The 23,072-nt window shown below is 40.6% G+C and overlaps 1 protein-coding gene across 1 annotated transcript in view; it reads right to left on the reverse strand.

The window, feature by feature from the left end:
* alk (ALK receptor tyrosine kinase) overlaps positions 1-23,072 on the reverse strand; it is a 491,937-nt gene that overhangs the window by 168,066 nt on the left and 300,799 nt on the right. The window contains exon 4 of the mRNA XM_050061749.1: positions 16,828-17,032. Within this exon, the coding sequence (XP_049917706.1) occupies positions 16,828-17,032 (205 nt within the window). The remainder of the gene's footprint in view (positions 1-16,827; positions 17,033-23,072) is intronic.

Consider the following 23,072-nt stretch of genomic DNA (forward strand, 5'->3'; position numbering starts at 1 on the left):
GAGAGGGTGTGTGGACACTCTACTAAATAAATGAGTAAAGAGACCGAGCAACAATTATCAGATTTATCTGAAGAAAAAACAAATAGTAATGCAAATAATTATACCAGAATGCACAGTACCAGTACAAACAACTCACAGTAAATTATACCAATATCCACAGTATCAGTACAAACAACAGCAGACACGTAAGAGATAATGTATAGTGAGCCGGTGACAGTTGAAAAATAACTCCGCTGCGCGTCGGGGTTCCATTTCCCTGTCGGGAGTTATTTTTCAACAGTTTAGAACATGGCTTACTACTAAAAGATTCAAATGTTACAACTGGCACCAATATTACTAAACTGCTGGCAGAGTGTATTGACAGAGGAGAGGCGCTCACCAGACAAACAGGAGTGGAGGAGAGGATTTTACTCCACTTCTCCCGGTCGGAGAGGCTGGGTGCCCAGTAGCTGCGGTGGCGGCGACGGTGGGGTGGGGGTAATCACTGTCCGAGGGCTGCCTTAGAATGGCAATGAGAATGTCAGCCGACCAACACTCGCTACCCGGTCCCTGGTTACGGTGATTTGCGATGCTGGCCAGCTAGGAATGACCTAGCAGCCAGTACAGTACAGTCCTCTCTCGGCTAGCTAACATTTAGCCGTGTTATTTACTGATCCATTAGAAAGAAAGCTAGCTGGACATCGGTTTTGAAGCCTCTTCGGTTACGGAGCTCCCTCCATCTCTTGAACGCCTGACTGAGGTTTACTCTTGTTTTTCCTCTTCTTTTATCACTTTCCTTTTTGTGCATCCTCACCTCCTCAGACAGAGGAGCTGGTTTTCTTTTGGGAGGCCGTTTTTCACTTATCTCCAAACTTTGTCCTTCTGCCATTGTGCTCCTGACTCAACTATCTCATGCCCCGGCCAATTCCTCATAAGGACCAGCTCCAGTCCCTGATTGTCTGACCGACCAGTTTGGCAAAACATGACGCATTTCCTGACGTAAAGCAGATTTTTTCTGCGAAAATTCATCCCCGGTGGCAGAAGCTTATTGCAAAGATTGCAAACCCATTAAGTAACCTATGTAAACACTGATAGTCTGATTTTACTGTGTATACTACCCTGTGCAACCCACATTATTTTCATAATGATATATATAGGCAAAAATGCTGTCTGTTGCTTCTTTAATGTAAGGCAGCAGTAAGGGAAAATCTTTTACAAAAGCCCTTTGCAGAGAATGAAATAAATAATGCACAGTGATTTTTTCATTATATACAATCTTGTCATTGTCATGCATGTGTTGGATAGTCATGATAAATAAAACAAATAAAGCATACATTGGATCAGTGTCTTTAATTCTTTGATTAAATATTTGTGGCCCCCACTGGCCAACACTGGCAAAAATATTTTGAGGCTAACATTACTGTCTTTAATAAGATGTGGCATGTGGCTCAATTTTAGCTACACAGGAAGATAGTGGTATCCTGTGGAACTACACAGTTTAAGGTATCAATCGGTACCAACCATGTTGGCATGGCTTGTTAGGAAGGGGGCTCGAGAATGCTCCAAAGTTAGGCTAAATTTTGTTGAGAGAACAACTGCCACAACCATTTTGTTCAAAGGGGTCCCTTGAACTCTCACGTCAAGATATCTGAATGAAAACGGGTTCTATGGGTACCTACGATCCCTTAAACTTAAGAGGGCTTACTCCCAATGAATGTTTTGTTCCTTACATCAATAAACTCCTTCAAAGTAAAACTGTATACTTGTCTTTTTAAGAAAAAGGACAACTAGCCATTTGAAGAATGATGAATCACCTAACATATATAAATACAAAACACATTAAAAGATTGTGAACTCAAAATGTTAACTGCTGCAGGTATTAATCCATGCAATATGTAGTCCATGTAATATTAACTGCAAAATAAGAAACCAATGTATATCAGTAGGCTTGGGTGGTATCTCAGTTTTCTTACCTTCATACCTTCCTGAAATTTCTACTTAAATTTCAAATTTCATTTCAAAACTGTTTGTTTTTCAACTTGTGGTGCTCCATTTTCTCAAGTGAGCTACTGGTGTTATATCTGGCTGCATGACACATTTGGGATATTAGCCAGAATCAGAATATGGAGCTGTTTTGTTCACAGGTCTTTTATACAGAGCTGTCTGAGTGGAGCATTAGAGCATTGGAAATTGCTACTCATCTCTGACAAGCAGAAAGCTTGCTGAGATATCTGTGTAGATCCGGCTGATGCCCAGCCTACGCACACAGTCTCCACAGCTAAGTCATAACCCCCTAATGCACTTTAAGAGTTCAGAATGTGGGCTCTGTTTCCTTCATCATCTTGGCAAGGACCAAGCATGTACCTCAGGACCCCCGCCACTCGGCAGCAGCAGAGGTCCAGTACCTTAGAGAGCAACAACAGCTACAAGAGTTCAACACCTAGTCCAACAAGCTACTGCTGCAACATTAGCAGACTGAGCATGCTCTCTTTTACACATGAACCTTGAGGCCCCTTTGACCCGCCTCCACAAAGACACACTGGACTCTCGGATCCTTGCAATCACCCTCTTGTGTATGGCACTCCCTCAAAAATAGTTTCCATTTTCATCCTATGAAAACTCACAGTCAACTTGCAACTAATTATTAAAGGTGTGATGTACAAACAAACAGGGGGACGTACTACACCATCTACGAATGAACAGAGGGGCAAGAATATGCAAAGTTTTCCAAACTGCTGAAACTCAAAATAACACTGGTGTCTTATAATCTCACATTCGTGGCCTATAGGTCACGCTATTGCTTGCTGAGCTCAGATTTTGCAAGACCATGATAGCAAGAGAAAAGCCACATCAAAACCATTTGGAATGTTTTTCACTAACAGCAGGGGAGACAGGGGCAATTGTAACATTTTTTTGTTTTCATGTCATTACACAAAAACCTCTGAAACCATTTGAATACGATTTTTTTGTAGATAACTTGTATGTGTTCTGCATGTTAAAGGTCATCAATTGTTGTTACAAGCAGTGTCAGAGTCAAAATATTTATGGCAACACTAGAGGTGAGATGTTACATCTGCTCCAAGGTGCAGGGACGACAGTAACAGCAAATGAGGGCAATTGTAACCATACACTTAATACCTTCATATAAATATCAAGGACAACAATAAACTTCCAAGAATATAGATATGGTTAAAGCAATTTAAAATCCATTGAACAATTAATCCCAGTTCAAATTAAACTGTATAATTAATTATATCAATTTTGAGACATCAGTTTGTTCGTTTGTAGGCAGAGAGGGATCATCACAGATCACGTACATAATGAGTTTCATGGTTCTGTCGCATTTCTGATTGGTACAATTTCAGATGTTACAATGCCTCTGGCCTCGCCGCTACGCTTTGCGTTCTTATTGGCTGTCTGTGCTTTGTGTGTCTCTTGGCTTTTTGACAGTGTTTACCCAAAAACAAACTTTTTGGGGGGTTTTAGATCTCCAATTATCTGGACATATTTTGCCTTCGACCAACAGATTGAGATAACGATTTAAGATCACAGACTTGAAAGTGTGATGAATGGTAAGCCAGCAAGTTAGCTTAGCCTAGCTAGCTAGTGGCTGTCCTAACCACAACAGTATCATGGATTTCGGACCTCAGATTGTCTAAACTGGGAGACATTCCTGGTCTTGCCTAGATCATGAGCACGTACCTTGACCAAACAAGGCTGGTAAGTCTGCTGGCCAGCTTAACGCTACTGGCTTGGCTTGGCTGCACCCGGTGTGTCGACATGGGCAGCAACTGTGAACTTTGTTTCACTTTCTGTAGACACTGTTTGGTCGACCACATACACATTGCACTGAGCAAGCAAAGTGAGACTAATGAAAGTTTTTCCATTTCCGGAAGAGGTAGTCAAGAACATAAAAAGATAGCTGAATTTTATGTTGGGAGAGATCGCAGGTATCTCAAAACAATGAATAACAATTACTGAACTTTGTCCTCTCATGTTGAAATGAGGGCAGACTGGACGCTAGAGTGACTTGAAATTAACTTGTGAGGTACATGTGGTATTACAAGACAGGACAGGCATTGGCTAAATGGTTAGCATGCTATAAATATCTCTGCAACACAATACATAGATGTCTGACATAACTTTAAAATGATTCATTCTTTACATTCTGTTCCTTTTTTTTAATAATTCAAACTTATATTCTGGCCAAATCTTACATATTGCTCATTATAGCTTAACACATGTACATAGATTTTTTTTAGTTGATGTTAAGTCTAAAAGTGGAAGTCATTATATGTACATGTGCTTTTGCTGCTGCCAGAGAGGAGCGAGTAGCATGGATGCCAGAGGCCATGTAGTGGAGGAGCAATTGAGTGCTTGGAGATAATGAACATATGTGTGAGTGCAACTCAAGTGGCAACTACTTGTGGGGAACTAACCCTCAGGAAGAAGGGGCCATAACGACCATCTGTTTCTCTTCCAGATATGAGCTGGTGTGAGAATATCAATGGAAATATCCCTAAACTGTGAGCTGTGACAGCTGTGCATTTAGTCTGGTCGTGGGAGATCAACAACAACTAGAGCAATTTTACCTAAAAATATTAACCTCTTTGAGTGGAAGGTTTCCATGGAAATCTCATGTTCACTGACACTTCCTTTGCCGGAGAGTGTGCTTCTTAGGTGAGCCAACAAGCTGGGGAGGATAATTAAAGTTAAAGCTGCTTTTTATTCTTACAAGATTTTGACAGTTTTGCAGATTTGTTTGTGCAGTAGGTCTAGGAAAAGTCAAGAAAAAACATCATAAAAGTTTTGATTTTTTTCACAAACTTAAAATGACTGAAGTCCAGGCTTTCTGTTGTTAACTGTGGTGGAAGTTGCAGGTTCAACAGAGAGATTTTTTGCTAATTGGGAAAAATGTTGCAGCATAAAACAAGATGAAACTACCAAATTGATGTGAATGAACTTTGATCTACGACTGGTTGGGAAATCTTATAAGAAACAGCAAATCAATTCTATTTTTTACAAGACACTGAACAATTAAGACAAACCTTCATGAGCTATATTGTAAGCAATACAGATAAGCACCAACACTATCTGACAAAATGCACACCGTTATTATAGTGACTTTACTATCAATAGATTGGATGGATGACCTGATTGTCCTGGAAAGCCTCTTTCTCTTGGGAACTGCAGGTTTTCAAGGTTCTCAAAAAGCGACCTCTCATCTCCCCTGTAGCGGCCCTCTGAGGCACCTCAATAACCAAAGTGCCATTCTACCAGATGGTAATGCTGACTGGAAGATGGCCTGATTGGAGGTGATTATACATCTGGAATGGTCCAACAAACCCGGGGATCAGACTCCCTGCAGACGGCCGCAGAAAAAGCCTTTTTCTGAATTGCAAAACAAAAACCTGGATCATCAACCCCCCAACCCCCCTCTGCACTGTCCTCTGAACTGTAATGGCCTGTGCATTTATGAGTATCAAACCGCCCATCCTGAAGCAGCGTAACCAATTTTAGAGGTGTCAGGGGAAGGGACAACGAGAGGAGTGAAAGTTCCCTTTTCATTCACCCCCTCACTGTATGTAAAATGTGGAGTTTCAGGCTAAAGGTGCCTCACTCGTGTTCAGGCTGCTGCACAGGACATCTGTTCTCTGGCTGCCAGCCAAAACCAGTGTGTTTCACAGTGTGGTGCATGTGGGAATGAAGGCTGGTTTTCACTGCTGTGCTCCAAGGCATACAGATTTATCTCAGCTGATTGTCTGTCCTTTGTATGCACTCCATGTTGTGTATATAATGAATGATGAATAATGAATAATAGTCTACATAACTGACTAACTGATGTCCTCAACCAACTCATCTTTGTTCAACTAGCTGATTTAAAAGAAAACTGATTTCAATCTCCAAACCCCTCCACAGATGAGTAGTCATGTAGAGGTCCTTAAAGTGTAAAGGCCAGGTATTATTGATGTTACTAGGATACATGTGTCACAGCTCTTCATATTAGTCAGCTAATTACTTAAGTAAGCACTCTTTTATCTATTGGGTTTTACAAGTTACATACAGCAGATATAGACACCCAATTAAACAGGGGACTGAACCTTGGCATGGCCTGCTTACACATACTCAAGTCTATTCTGTGCACAGACATGACTGTCAGGAAATTGAGATTCCCATACAGGTCACAATGAACCGGCCATGTTTCCAATAGCTTTGTGCACATTAAATGTGTCACAGACAGGTCACACACAAAAAAACAACCTTCATCCAAATTGGATAGAGATCAAAACTAATCTTTCTCACAGAAAAACACAGATAAAACATGACCATATTTTTCTCTGAATTGTTCCCAAATGGGGGCTCGAGAAAGAAAACTAGCTTGAGGCAATATTTCTGTGTGCATTCATGTCTGGCGTCAAAGAAAACAAAACGGCGAAGAAACTTAAATGCACAAATAATAAAGTCCAATTAACACACTACATCCTGCTTTCATCATCTGAGAAATATTTGATCTCTTGTCTTCATAAATCCTATCTAAGGACTGCTGCAGATGATGTGACGGGAAAGTCAAACGGCATTTAAAATCTCTGGGTGTCTGTCTGTGATGGCTCAAAGACTGGGTCACGCTGCCTCTCTGACCAGGTCAAACTTATTGAGCTACTTACAAAGCTCTGGTTTAAATTGGCCCTAATACAAGCATTTGGCCTCAAATCTCCAATCGTCTGGGACCTAAAGCTGCATCACAAGAACAGACATGGTTCGCCTCTGTGATCTGAGAGAAAATGAGCATCTCCTCACAGATGCATGTCTGCAATGTCTAGTGTGCTTGTTAGTTAGTAGTTGGCCAACCATCACTGGTATATTTTAACTGTCACAGTTGTAAATGTATCCAGTAGAAGCTACCAGGGACATTTTTACACACTATGTAACCTAACATTGCCTTTATAATTTCGACATTTTACATTTGGATGAATGCACAGATTTATCTGACTGCATGATGGTACCCAAATGATTTCAAAAAGATTGGTAACATAACCACAACGCCTGAATTGAGCTTGGTATTTCCACTTCAGTTTGACACTTGACACTTAATGGCTGTCTGGTCTGATGCCTAGAAGCTACAGATAAACTATTCAATATTTCCAAAGCAAACTGCCTTTAAAATGCTGGACATTTAGTCAGTGTCAAAGGGGTGTCAACGTGTTAAATTTACATCGTATACTAGAATATTGACCCAAGTCTCTAATGTCTCCAGTCCACAGGCTACAGGGCAGATTGTCAGGTAGTTACTAAAATATGGTCTTTGAATGAAATAGTAGCTTCCATTTCACAGGAGCTGCTTTAGCAATAAATCAAGCTATTTCTTTCCACAGGAAACAAATATTGTTTTTGGCTATGCTAGCGGCGTGGCTTTAGGGAAGGCAACATTTGTTATTCAGACCGTTGCTCTGGTCCAGACTGAAATATCACAAGAAATACTAAATGGATTGTTGAAGAATTCTGTAAAGGTGTGTTCCCCAGAGGATGAATCCTGATGACTTTTGTAAAGATCAGATTTTTCCTCCTACGCCATCATGATGTTGACACTGAACTGCCTTTACATTTTGGTATACTGTAGTTATTCATGTTTCCCAGATCACAATGTTTGAAATCCTCTGACTTTTCTTTATACACTATCATAATGCTGACTTTTTTGGTAAAAGGTCTCAACAGTTTTTGGATTGACTGCCTTTACATTTTGGTATACTGGAGGCATTCATGTTTCCCAGAGGACAATGTTTGAAATCCTCTGACTTTTCTTTATAAACTATCATAATGCTGACTTTTTTGGTAAAAGGTCTAAACAGTTTTTGGATTGACTGCCTTTACATTTTTGTGTACTACAGGCATGTGTGTTCCCCAGAGGGTGTACACTGATGACTTTTGAGATCCTCTGACTATTCCTTCTATGCCATCATAATATTGACATGTTTGTTTTTGATCACAGGTCTAGACAATCATTAGATGGCCTACCATGAAACTTTGGTATAGACATTCACGTTACCCATAGAAGGATGAATCCCATTGACTTTGGTGATCCCCAGCTTTTTCCTCCAGGACCATTGTGAGGTGGAAGTTTGTGGTTTGAAATTAAATATTTTGACATAAAATCACCATGCAATTTGGTGCAGACTTTCATGGTCTTTATCAACTTTTATGTGTACCCCTGAGTAATCATTAAGTGTCACCCTCAGGTCAAAATGTAAATTGGTCCAATACTTGGGTTTACTTATCTAACACTATCTCTTTGGTTTTCTTTGAGCATCGTAGCCTCACAGAGCCGAGAGCAACTGTACACTCTTAGTCGTGTTACCTTCTAATACTGTTTGGCAGCAATATGAGAAATTTAAGGTTAAAAGTTTAACTTCAACCATTTGATTTGATTTTTCCAAAAGGACATGCAGTACACTTTCATATAAAAGAAGAATGAAACTGGCTTTTCATCATGCTGGAGTTATTAGCCGTTACTATTATGATGGAAATAACACCGTTCCAGCAAAAAAGATGGAAATCTGGAAATCTTTTTCTTGCAATTCTTAAGGTTACAGAGGATGTCAATATTTAACAAACAAAGACACAATACACTATTATGTTTTTATCATTATTGAGATTTTTTCTGTGACAGCACATTCAGAGGTGTAAGAGGAGATGAGCATTGTTTGCAAGTGACAAAGGACAATGAGCAGGCAAGAAGGACGGAGTGTGAAATCGTGTGCATAGGCATGTATACACTTTTCATTGTAGTCTGCAGGTATTTATTCCAAACAAATGCACACCAGCTGATTTCACTGATTAGTTCTCTCAGCTCTCCATGACACATGGCTGCCTATCTCTTGCCTGTATTGATTTTTATAGAGGGTAATAAATGTTGTCTGACTTAGCCAAACTCCAGGTCACTACATTAAGCTATAAAAACCTTACAACTATCCTACTGTGGGATGGGAAAACACATAAAAAGACACATAAGAATCTCAGAGGAAATCCTTCTACATATTAAAACGGGAATAAAAATGTCATGGTTAGTGGTCAAAGCTCTTGTCCTGGCGTTTTATGTTTAACTAAGACCCCTTAAAGAGATGGGCCACCATTGTCACACTGCAGTCTCTACCATTGTTGAGGCCAATCCTTTTTTGCAGTGGAGGAACAGCATCCTTTTATGTGTTGTACTTAAAATTGTTTCGACAGTGCATTTCTGGCGAAGTGCACCCAATGTAAAATTCAGAGCTCTCCAGTGTTGTTACAATAATTACAGCAATATCTCAAAATTAATGATTTATTGATCTTTATTTTCTGCATTTCTTATTATGTACTTGACATATTTCTGTCTGAGCAACTGCAAATTCTTTTGAGCGAGGTAACACTCTGTGCCTATTACATATCTGAGAGACATGACACCATGGGTGAACAGGGCAAACAGGAGGGAGTAACAGTATCTCTCTGCATTTGCTTTGGTGTAAAATCTGCATCACAGCGAAAGGCTTTCTGTGATTAAGGTGCAAAGCTTTTAATGTCTGGGCTTGAATTTTCCTATGGGTGCCATGGGTGAAAATTCAGTCCCGTCATAAAAACTAGGCCACTGTTGCTCTTCCCAGATTTCACCTTCCTCTACTCTTGTGTAAAACTTCAGCTTTCAGGAACGTACAATGCAACTTGGGGGAAATATGATTAGAGATTCTTAGATGAGACGGAAGGCCTATGAACACAGGGGGAAGGGTGGGAATATAAAACCATATCCTTATGTAACCTGTCTGTGGAGAAGAAGGGGAAAAGATAAAGAGAGTGTGCATGAGAGGGAGAGGATTGTGGAGTATGCAAGCTGAGGATGACAAGATATAACTCATCTGTGGATAGGATGTTTTTTTTTTTTTTTTCCCACAAAGTGCCTATATGAGGCTCAAATGTTTCATTTCTGAAGGGTTTTCTGAAGTCCCATCGGGAGCTGCCACCATAACACTACAGAGATGCCGTAATAATATTTTCTTGAGAAAATTGTGTGTGTGTCTGTGTCAGAGGAGAGCCCAGTGAGATAAATAGGTAGAAACTATGCAGCAGAATCAGATATTAATGTAAAATGTATATCATGTCTAATGTACTTCACATGATAACAAGGTTTCTTTTATGTTCCTTTTTTATTTCGCCCTGTAGTCATGGCTGATTCTCTTTCCTGTGTCAATTTGCCTGTCATGTTTTATCACGGAATGTTGACTAATGTGCAGAAAATAGCAGGCTTAGAGAGGAAGAATGTATTAGTCAACGAAAATAATGCTACCGCCTCCTTTCTCTGGAAGCTGGTATAAAAGGCAGCGGGAGCAGTGGTGTGGCAGTGGTGGCCGATGCTATAACGAGTCTCATTTACATTTGAAACGGCAAAATAGCAAAGAAGGCTACTGGGGAGACGGAGGAAGACGAGACAGAGAATATGTCAAGAAGTAAAAATGTATCCCCTTAGATTCCCTCTCAGCCACTGTGCCTGAGCAATCACACAGCAGGCGCAACGTCTCCTCTTTTCTTTGCTTTGGCTACGATGAAAACCATCATAGTGTTCTATTTATTTACAGATCACATGACTAAACACTAATTAGTAATAAATGCTCATTTAAAGAGAACACACTGATCTTTAACTCTTTTTAATGTACCAAACTATACTTTAAATGGCTGTTTCAGTTAACATAACAACATATTAACACAGTGGAAGAGTGTGATTCCCCTTAAATCAAATAGTCAATGTTAATCAGTGTTGCCTAAGATTAAAATTAGTAAGTACAGCACTACTCTGCAAACCAATCTAGAAAAATAAAACAAAACAACAATGCCAAACACTGGTGTTACATTTACTTCACTGCATAGTACAAAAGGCATAATTAAATTTGAATCCAATATCTAATTTTCAGTAATCTTAAAGGGAACTATGCCCATTTTCAAAATTAATACATCTTATCCCTATGGTCTTTAACAGTCCAAAAATATTAGTAAACATGAACAACTCTCCCAAATACAGAAAGCAGGGTTCTAAAACTCAAATTTGTGATAGGGTATAAAGTCTGGAGCTGCTCCATAGACAATAAATTGGGAAAGATATTACAGATGACACTGAGAGCACCCAGGGGAATGTTCCGAGTATATGGGTACATTTCTTTTTCAGCACTGAGAACACTACAACAGAATAAAGCTCATTAGGATACAAAAAAATAAAACCAACATTCTGTGGGTCCACAAAATCAGGCTCCAATTCATTGTATGCGGAGCAGCTCCAGACTTTATACCTGATGACATCTCAAGTTTGAGAATCTCTTCCTCTGATAGAGAGTTTTGAGTGGTTATGTTGATTGAGCTGTGATAACAATTTTCATTGTTTTCACTTTCAATTTTTATTCAATGGTAGGTCACACCGCTAACATCATGATTAGTATAGTCATGTGATGCAGAGAAGATATATTGTTTATATTTCACTGTGAACAGTCTGCTGGCATACTTAATTACCATACTGCTGTACATACTGATTGAGTTTGTAGTGTGCAGTATGTTAGCATGCAATTTGGACACAACTTATGTGTAGGTCGAATGGATTACTGTATATGCTTTCTGATAAATTGAAATATACAGCCAAAAGAACTTTTGCTGAGAAAAATCCTCTGCAGCAGCCTCATAGTTGTGGTTGAAATAAAAACCTGTGAAGCACTGGGTTGCAGTGGTATGTCTGCTAGCATACCATATGCCATATGGCACATAATGGTTCCTTCTCTGTCCTTGAGACGTTATGTACAACGCCACTGGCAAAAAAAGCAGAAAATCTGAATTCTAAACTGCCTTTGTCTTTTCTCCAAATAATCTGCCGCAATTGCAGCCCTCCTGCTGGCAGCACCCGGTTCCGTGGTGACCATGGGGCGGGAGCCGGAGGTCAGCTCTGGCGAGCACTAAGTGCAGGAGCGGAGGATTTGTAAAGGCCTGCCAGGGATGAACGCATCGCTTTTGCCAATGAGAGGGTCCCGAGGTGACCCATCGCTCTAGCTCAGCTTCACTGATTGAAGGACCCACGAAACATGGCTGTATGAGACTCTCTGTGGGGTGGATGTACTTTTGTTTCATAGAAAAATTTTACTGTGTGGTGTCAGAAAAACTAATGGCACTGAGAAAATATGAAGTGGCACTTAGATCATTGCATAAAAAGCAGTATTACACCTAAATTAGATGATCCTGTGGTAATCCATGATTACAGTAGCACTTAACCCAAAGTAGCGTTCAACTAGAGTGAGTTAACAGCAAAGGTAATACCTAATTATTTACATGTGTTATTTGGTTTGAAGCTTCTGGGTGTAAGCAGGCTAATATCAAACCCAATACGAATGCCTTTAGCGTGTGAGGAAAATCGCTTCAACTGGAAACTAAGTTATTTAAGTGGTTCATGTCACTTCAAAAGCATGTTCAATCCAACAAACTCAGAATGAAAGGACTCCGCCCCCACTGCCTACTGCGACCATTAACAGATGCAACCTGAGCATACTTCAGAGAGCAGCTCTTGGACGACAATACAGGTTGTTTTTATTACGGAAGCATCAAAAGGTAATTTTGGATTGAAAGGATACACATTCCTAATTGAATAATCAGACATGACTGGTTTGCACCTATGGAAGCACCACAGCACATGTTACCATACAGTGATTGTAGTCATGGCCATGTATTTAATTATATCATAACAAACAGGTCTTGGACATGCAACTTGGTAAAAATTAAAAGCATCCTTCTTCATTCTAACCTGCCTCAAACACAGTTCATATTGATTTCTTTTTTCTAATTTACAAGCAAAGTAATGCAGTAGTTGGCAATTATTCAACTTGCTAAGTGTATCTGCTGTGAATACACAGGAGCATATGATGTCAGTGTTGAGGCCGCTTTTTATTTCATTTATGGGTCTGTAAATTGAATAATTAGGTTGGTGGCAAGAATAATCCTTTTTACTTACAGGGATTACAGCTGGTTCAATTAGAAATAAAAATGCCGCTGTGCTTTTGTCTCCAGCCAACTGTCTCCACTGTGTGGGACAACTTTAATCATTACTGTGACGCTTACAATTAAGTCTTGTAATTGTCCATGTGCATACAGATTTTATCTATTATTAAGTCTTATTTTGGTTCATGTATTTATATTGTGTAGTAAACAACAACTGGCTTTTATAATGCATACTTTAACATCCAGCAAATCATGTTCAGTTTATCTCCTTTTATGCTTTAGTGACGCTCCAGTAATTCTTTGTCTCATACACCACAACTGCACTAGTTTAAAGGGGACCTATTATGCTGTTTTCAGTTTATTTTGGGTGTTTATTAGAACATGTTTATATGACTGTAATGTTCAAAGCTGGGGAATGACTGTAATAGAGTACAGCAGCACTTTCTACTGTGAGAAATCACCAGTAAAGCTTCTGAACCAGACATGTTCCAGCAAGAATATGATTGGAAATTGGTGAGAAAGTAACAACAGCTGCAACCAAGGTAACATGTTTCCCTGAAGTTAGCATGTAGCTACATGTAGCAATGTACTTGCAGCTGGGGACTGACTTTAATGAAGTCTAGTGGCACTTCTAAACCAAAACCAATAGGAATCTGATCCAGCTGATCCTCAGCTTGTCTTGAAACTAGGAAACGCACTGGAAACGGTCTGAAGCCTGATGTTTTTCCTCACAGGGATTACTTTTACCTCATTATTTGAACGTTTGGCCACGTTTAATATAAACATCTGACACGGCAACATTAAATAAATGCCAGAAAATAAGGAACACCATAGTAGATCCCCTTCAATGTCCAGGCTTGTGTAGGAGAGAATATGCAGTGCAGTTGATATTACATTATAAATCACTCGTCGTAATGTTCCTGCTGTATATCAAAATTTTTCACGAACACTTCCCACCTTGGAGGCTTCCTTCCCCCGCATTACACACGCTATGGATAAGTTTTAAAATGATACTGCTCTAATGCCTCGCTTTAAATGACATCCAACACATTCCACACTAACGCATGACTGCATTTTGTCACACCGGGTAGCTCTGATACCTACACTTATTGCACTGAGCATTACATTAATGCACTTTGCAACTGAGGCCATTTGGTGCATTCAGTTTTAATGTAAAGTAAATGAATGCATACAGTATATGCAGTGCACATTATCCAGTGTGTGCATGTGGATGTGTGTGTAATGGACGGGGTGTGAGGAAATCTTATAAGAACTTTGGCGAGTCCTGTAATGAGATACAACAATAGTACTATGCAATACCTGTGACTGCTTCAGCTACCTCGCTCACAATACAAGGCCTCCCTAGTAATTTACCAAAGCCACATACAGCACACAGATAGATAGCACACATAATACACCATACATAAACGCATCTTGCAGCCCTCCCTGTCCTCTTCCCCCGTCTTTATTTCACTGCTGACTGAGACACTTGGGGATGCTGACATTCACTGTGAGAGCTGACACTGTTTGATGAGTCAAGTCCTTCGCTGCCTCTGTTCAGAGGTCCTAAATATGCTTCCCTCAGGTATAGTTACACACTGTATGATGAAATCTGAGGCAGGGGTTTGAGGGAAGGCGTAATAAAAGGCTAGCACTTATATTCTACTTGCATAGAGGTGGTGAAGAAGATTCTCCTCACTATGCTGGAACTTTAATCAGTGACATTTGAAATATGGTTAAAACCAGTTCAGGGTTCAAATGAATGAATGATTAATGTGTTTAATGGACCAAACCAGAGCACCACTGGTATTCCCACAATGTGGCATTCTTCAGCAGACTGCGTGTTTGATGTCCTGGTTTGAAAAGAAGAGCAGAGCCGAAGCATCTGGTTTATATTCACAAGTCTCTGGCACAGTTTTGGTCCTTGACCTGTCTAAAATATTTTTCTCACTCCAAAAAACTGTCTAGGTCTTTTAACTTTCAATTCACCCTCTTTCAATACACCACAGAGGAGGAACACCATTTTCTACTTTTCAAAGCACTTGCAGAGGATGAAGCATTAGCCATTGAGAATTGGCTCACAAAGATTTTTTTGTGCACGGACAATTCCATCAGATGTGACGCAACACTGACACAACGGAGCGGCTTTCAGGGGTTTCAAAGCAAGCGCTCCCTCTGTGGCTGATGGCTGGAGTGGAGCTGGAGCTCGGGTACTTAATCAGACATTTCTTGATTGAAAAATTGGAACAAGAGAAACAAACACAAAGTGGTTTAAGTTGTTGGAACAGTATTTACCGCGCCATCCCTAATTTATTTATTCATTTTTTCCCATTAATAATGCCACCGTTAGGAAGAATCAGTAGAGATAATGAATGGTTAGCTTCTGCAGGACTGTGTGGGCAGCTTCCAAATAGTGCATGCTAGTCCAACTCCAGTGGGAACATACTTGTGATACAGATGTTTTTGTTTTATTTGGACATGGCTGATGTCTGCTTCAACCAGTTTAACTACAAATGAATGAAATGAAGCCTCACAAGCTTTTATCTATCTTGGAGTAAAGAGGACCTCGTTAAATGACCACTGTGTACACGGATGTTTTGTTTTTCGCTCTTGGCTAACCCTGTGCTAAATGTCCTGACTACTGAAATGGGCAAACATGTCAAGAAACAGGATTAAAATTCAAAGGCAAGGGCAAGGGTTGGCGATTAGTAAGCGGACTGATTCTCCCAATGGTCGCAGGTGGTGCTTCTCGCTTTTGTTATTGCCCCCTCTTTTTATGATATGAGCATTCTCCGTCGGAGTAGGAATGCAGGGAGTTTGTCTGAGCGAGTCTCTGAATGGTGGAGATGGCGTGGGTGGATGGCAGCCTCTGACTACAAATAAGAGCTCACAAACGCACTGTCTAATTCCTCACACATGTAATGAGCGAGTCCCTGCTATGCTCCCTTAAGACGACACACTACCGGCATAAACATACATACACAGACGCTCACAGACGTTAGTGCACATTCACTCCCACACACACACAGCAACAGAGAGACGAGAGGTGTATAAAGCATGACATTCATATGATTCCCACGCCCTTAAGATATTAGACACACAAGTAGCATGAAACATGTCCACAGCGGCGTGCTGAGAATTGCTCTTTGTAGTCTGGCTTCCTACACATAGAAATCAAAGTACAGCCATGCTAATAAACGAAGGCCACACATGGATGTGACCACACAATTAAGTATTCAGAGCAGAAACTTTTAAACGAAGTATTGCCCTGGCCTCTGTCACCCTGCTGCTCTCAGTGTGAGACACCGATCTCTGCAAAGCCTCCAATGAAAAGCTACACTGAGAAGCTCACAGACCTGACGTTAATGAAGGATTAGTAACACATGAGGGTTACAGGAATGAACGAATTGTTACCCAGCCTTGGTTTAAACAATCTCTCTTCCCTTCTAACCCGGCCAGTTCTCTCACTCTCTTACACAATCTCCATATAAAAAGGCTTTCAATGAGGGTGCCGTCATTTGATCCTGCTGAATGTTCTCTATCTCTGCCTCTAATGGAACACAGTTACACAGGTCTGGAAACAGAGCATTCACGATAAAGCTCTTGGCTGGTGCTCAAGTGCGCACATATACAGGACCTCAACTTAGTGAACCTGAGCATGATGCTTAGAGATCCCATAAACAAAGCTAGGTGCTAAGCGAAACGTTACAAGAAGATAGTTATGACCGTCAGGCATGAATGGATAGGGACATCTACTTCGTGGTTGCTTATTTACTTGGTTCACTTCAAATCAGTTTTTTCCCAGTGCAAGTTCAAGTTCAGTCTTCTAGTGTACTGTCCATGCATAAAGTAAATGCTTACCCTGTGATGTGTGGCAGTGTGTCGGAGGAGAAGAGAGCAAGTGGTGCTTTGTCCCGTTCTATGAGCCACGTGGTGTATTGTCCACTTTGCTTGGGGTGGAGGAACACAGCCATGTCCAGGCTACAGGGACCCTGGCCCCCCCACAGCCAAGGACTAAGCACCCAGGGGCCGCCAAAGGCTGAACCGTTGACCCAAAGGAACTGACCTGAGGGAGAGAGAAAGACAAAGAACTTTAGAGCACACACAGAGCAAAGCCACAGAAAGGGTGCATTATAAGAAACATAGAAAGACATTGGGTGAGACACTTATGGATGTTGCTAAACGCAGATCAGAAGTAGCGAGGAAGCTTGAAAATGATCAGCAGTTATAATCTCATGAACATAAGGTGTTGTTACAGTATGTAAAGAATCCAGATGAGTGACGGGCTGTGATTTCAAACAGTTTTGAGGCAATGGCTGAGAATATCACTTGATGAAAATGCATCAAATAAAGCTGCTTTGAAAAGAGCAGTCAATGACATCCCTTGCACAAAAAAAAAGGGGGTGGCGGGTGAAAAATCCAAGCACAGTTTTTTCCTGGCTTTGATATGAAGTCCCATTTCACTTTCAAACTTATTGCGCTCATTCAAGCAGGAAGTTCATCAGAGGCTGAAAGTTGTTTGTGTGTTAGGCGGGGAAGCACAGAGCATCTCAACTTGAAAGGAGGAAAAATTCATTTTTAATACGCCTGTTTAAAAAAAGTAGTGTTGATGAGGGGAGGCTAAGAAACACAAAGCAAAAATCTTGCAGAATTGTTGATTTTTCAAAAATCATTCTCAGGCAGCGTGGTGATTTTTCCCTGATGTCATTTTTAATTTTGTTTGTCGCTGTAGAGGTTGTAAGGTGCCCTCGCTGCACAATGTACGGTTGTAGAGACAAATCTGAACATCTTTTTTTTTTTTTTTTTTTAACTCAGGGTTGATAGATTTCTTTTCTTTCCTTTTTTAGTTGGTTTCCATTACCAGGCTGCACGCTTGCCTCTGGATAATAGTAAAACCAGCATCCCAAGGGTCAGATTAGAGAGTACTTCCTTAACTGGGACACACATGTCTCCCTGTGTACGTCAGCTGCTGCACTCAAACAGCCTTTTGCCATTAGTTGTGTATATGCAATTTTATGTTGGTACTTGAATCAGACAGAGGAAGGAAACTGGATAAACAAAATCAAATAAATAATATAATTGAATCTGGGTCTCTAATTCAGTCTGGATCAACACCGATGTGTGTCATAACTACTTTATATCTAACGACTTACTGGATAACTAATTGTGAATGCTTGTGTGTGCAAAGTGGAGGGTTACAACTCCTTCTCAAACATCAAATTCAAGGACTTTTTAAAAAGGATTTTTCTGGCCCACTTCGCTCAAAGAGTTTGAGCCACAGATCAAGGTTAATTACTGTTAGAACACCGAGTATTTTAGAATGACAACAAACAGGATTTACAGAAGCTCACAGTCAACAATTAAAAAGAGAGAGGGAGGCTTGAATGTGTGAACACTTCTCAATTATGCTGTGTAGGTGGTGGCAGGTGGCGCGTGAAACAATGATGCAACCGCCAGAGACACATGCAGACAGCAGAACGTAGCCTATTTACTAACATAAAGTAAAATTAATGCCTCAAGCTGCATTTATTGGGGTCCAAGCACATTGAAAGCATTTGAATGCTTGTGTCTTTTTTAACTGACAAAAAGCAATGTTCCTTAAAATGATTCATGGTGGGCATCACTATATGTTGATGCTCTTTTAACATATATAAATCTACTTTTAGTAATATTTTATGTGGCTTATGACCTTCTGTGAAAACATTTTTCACCTGACTACATTCATATTGAATTTTATTTTGTTCAAGATCTGGAAAGCATCCCATGTCTATTAATTTATATAAAAAAACAGTCCTACTATGTAGCAAAGTGTCAAAAGATTCAGACCACCTGCAGGATGGCAGAGGCAGGATTTGAACTCCTAACCTTTGCATCATAAAACCACCGCCTTACCCCTCATCTATCAAACACATCAGCTCATTATTTTGTTTGTTTTTGATCACTGTAGATTTTAGCAGGATGAATCATAAACTGAATGAAGTTCTTTCTGCTTGAGATTTGTCGCAGGAGATTTAGTTTGAAAGTTAATAAACTAGCACAACATATTGCACATCAACTTTTAAACCACAAGACTTAACAACAGATGGGCAGAAATGGGAAATCTACCCAGGAGCAGGTACTTTCCTGACAACTCTTCAACCTCACCCAGTGGCTCCAAGGCCAGGAGGCCAAACCAGCTTCAAAAGCAGAGGGCAGAGAGAAAGAAGTCATAAAACTAACAATATTCACAATACTTTAACTGTTGGGGATACAATCCTGAAAAAAATCACACATTGACCTGTTGGTTGCTGGTGTACTGTTAAAGAAATGTGCTCAGGAAGTCTAGTAATTGCCAACCTGGAGATTCAAACCTTGAACCTCTGTATCCCCAGAACAGATGACTGACTCACTGTGCCACCGGAAAGACATGTCCTCTTACACATCTTCCCACAACATGAGGCAATGATAAGACATGTGCAGAACTGGGGTAGTTTTTGTTTTTTCAGTCTTAAAGGGATAGTTCGACATTTTGGCCAGGGCTTGACGCTAACTTTTTTCCCAAGGAGCACATGTGCTCCTAAGTTGAAAAAGTAAGGAGCGCACAAAGAACTTTAGGGGCACAATGTAAATTGATCAAATAATGTGTTTTCCATAATACAAGCAAAATTATGAAATGAATTTGTATACAAAATGTACAGAAAGGTAAAATCATCAAGTTTTGAAAAAGTATTTAATTTAATTTCGTCTTTAATGTTATTATCTTATATATATTATCTTTGTAATATGATTATCTTATATTATGTTATTACTATCCTAAAACATTCTCCAGGTCCTCTGAAACTCTTAAGCTTAAGCCTCTTTCACACAGAGCTTTCACGGTGCCCACCGCGGGGTAGGGCGCAAAGGACAGGATTTGGGGGAGTACAGGCTCGTTCAGGAGCTACAGCTCCATGGTGACCGCTTTCGGGTCTACTTCAGGCTCTTCTCTGCTATTGGACGCGCGGCGCCGAGGTGTCGTCACACGCACCGCTCTGCCGTCGAGCTGAGCGGCGCGCTCTTGTGCCGCGGTACCACATACACAATGAATGGGTTCGTCGGCGGAGGCCTGTGCTTTGCGCGCTCTGTGTGAAAAGGGCTTTATTTCCACCCTGCCCAGCAGCGGTACCGTGGCGAACGGTCCCTAAAGGCCTCTACACATGATCAGCTGTAAAACTGCTTTGCGCTGGCTGTCCCATTGTTTGTCTATGGAGAGGGGAGCAACGCCTGACAAAGCGGCACCGCTACCCTTGGCGTCGCGCACGATATTCATGACAAAGCGGCACCGCTACCCTTGGCGTCGCGCACGATATTCATTGTGCCGACAGTGGCTTGGAAGAGGGAAGGCGGCTGGAGTTCCTCCAACATTTGCGGTTAGATTATCATATTTTTTTATTGACAAAAATATAGGCTGCTTCGGCTGATTTTTTTATGCGCACATGTGCCCCTAAATATTTTTTACAGTTCGCACACACCTATTTTTAGTCGCAAATGCAAGTGAAACGCTCGCACTGTCGAGCCCTGATTTTGGCAAATTCGCCTATTGCTGTAATCCCTATAGTCATATGGGTAGGTACATTACCTTTAATTGTCAGTGCCTGTTGTTTTGAGATCGGTGGGGCAGAGCTGCCTGCTGCTCAGTGCACAAAATGGAGGTGAACGGTAAAGCCCCCTCTCTCCCTCAAAACTAATCAAATACACCATCAAATGACTCCAAAACTCTCTTGTGGAAAACACATGGCTTGCGCATTCCCCTTGCTATGAAATAATAATGTATAATTAAGTAACATTACAACACATGAAGCAAATACTCGGAACTACTTTCTTGAGTAATCCACTGGGCAGAGTGACACAGTGCGTACCTGAGACAGTGCCGTTGTTATTGCTTGCAGCCTTGCATTTGCGGTATCGTCAGCTGGACGCACCAGAAAGTTTGAGAGTGTTGTTGTAAATCATGGTTTACACATGTATTGTAAAAGTTTGCAGTAACAAGCCGAGGTTTACACATGTATTGTAAAAGTTTGCAGTAACAAGCCGAAGACATGGAGCAGAGTGAAGTTTCATGTAGTACCAACCAAAAATACGGACAGGATGAAACAATGGCTATTTGTGCTGGACATCGACCCCAACACGCCTGTGGAAATGGTCCGGAAAATGTTTGATCCCTCCAGCCATTTTTTACCGGAGGACTAACAGTGAAAGGATGGAGCGCAGAAGCTCAGGAATGGTTCAAACACTTTTCTTGAAAGATACTGCCATACCATCTGTCGGCATCACAAAACGAGCAGACGTGGTAAGTGATCGTTGTGTACTGTGCTCAGCAATCTGCTGTAACATTACCTCCACGTTGAGCAACTTTAGCCTACAACCCAAGCATGGTAAATAAGGCTAAAATGCAAATGTTGTTGTGGTTATGTTATGGATAAGGGCTTGCCCAGAGCATATAGTGAAGTGACTGGCATTACTTCTCATTGTTGGGAATAAACAGACTGCTAGGGAACATTTTATGTTGTTGTTTCCTCAGGAGTTGTGGTGATTTATGAGTGTGGAGTTAGCATGTTCTCCCCGTGTTCTGGTGATTATTTTGAGGCGTACTATCGTCCCATCCCACCATCAACATATGTATGTAACATGCAGTCACTGGCCACTTTATTAGGTACACCTGTGTAATCTAATGCAATCCAGTAGAACGGCTATACCATGATTTTTCCCCGGAGCTTATACATTTTCGGTTATTGTTGACATTGTCTAAAAAGTAGTGATTCTACTTTGTTTATTATTGAGGTCATAGTGAAAGGTGGTGGTGTACTGGGGTGGCCTCCTAATTTTGTCTAATTGAGGGGGACAAAATATTAGGAACACTTTTCAATATATTGCACTCCAGTACACCAGCACCACCCATTATGACCTCAATAATAAAGTAGAATAATCACCTTTCTGACAATGTCAACAAAAACTGAAAATGTAAAAGCTTTGTAAACGTAGAATGTGTGGCAGAGCTGTTGTATTGGATTGTATTAGACTGCACAGGTGTACCTAATAAAGTGGCCCTTCCAAAACCTCTCTTCCTCTGTATATTCTGGCTCAAATAAATAAGGTTCTGGGTCTTGGTTAATATAAAAGAAATCATCATCGTCATCCACCAGAAAGTCCGCACTTATCAGCAGTCGGCTTCTTCTCAACAAACTTGTATTGATGATGGGTGTAGCTGCACTAAACATACGTTGTTTGAAATCACTACGCTCAGCAAGTACCATATGTTTGGAATGTAGTCCCGGCTGTGCATTTGGCTTCAAAACAACTCTGTCTCGTAATATTACATTATTATTTCATAGCGTGGTAATATTACATTATTATTTCATAGCGTGGTGAATATGTAAGCTACAAGTTGTCCACAAGAGCGTTCTGGAGTCATCTGATGGTGTATTTGATTAGTTTTGAGGGAGAGAGGGGGCTATACCGTTCACGTCCATTTTGTGCGCTGAGCAGCAGGCAGCTCTGCCCCACCGATCTCAAAACAACAGGCACTGACAATTAAAGGTAATGTACCTACCCATATGACTATAGGACGTATATATATATATATATATATATATATATATATATACATATATATATAACCGAATGACGTATCAATCCCTGTAGCTGATTATGATTGTGAGATAGAAACTTTTCGCATTTGTGGCACCCTCTAGTGGCAGAATAGCCCAGGCCGGTTAGCGAAGCACTGACAAAGCATCTGCACGAGCAATAAGGTTGGTTACAATTGCTTTTGCCATTTTTGATTTATGTAAAATTAGTATTTATGTAAAACTGAACTTAAAGACAAATGTTTAAAAATGTATAAATTCAAAATGGTCTGATGTGTGGAAATTTCCTGAAATACTTTGGATCTACTAGATCAGGGGTGGCCAACCAGTCAGAGACCAAGAGCCACAAAAATTACCGTGGCAGTACAAAGAGCCACATCATACACGTGAGCTTACAAACGCACTCCCTCTCTCACACAAACACGAAATGACATAAAATCAAAATCCATACATTTCCAATTTTCAAAGCCAGATTCATTTATCTCACACACAAATGAATAA

Source organism: Epinephelus moara, chromosome 14 (genome assembly GCF_006386435.1).
Source record: "Epinephelus moara isolate mb chromosome 14, YSFRI_EMoa_1.0, whole genome shotgun sequence".
In the NCBI taxonomy this organism is placed as follows: Eukaryota; Metazoa; Chordata; class Actinopteri; order Perciformes; family Serranidae; genus Epinephelus; species Epinephelus moara.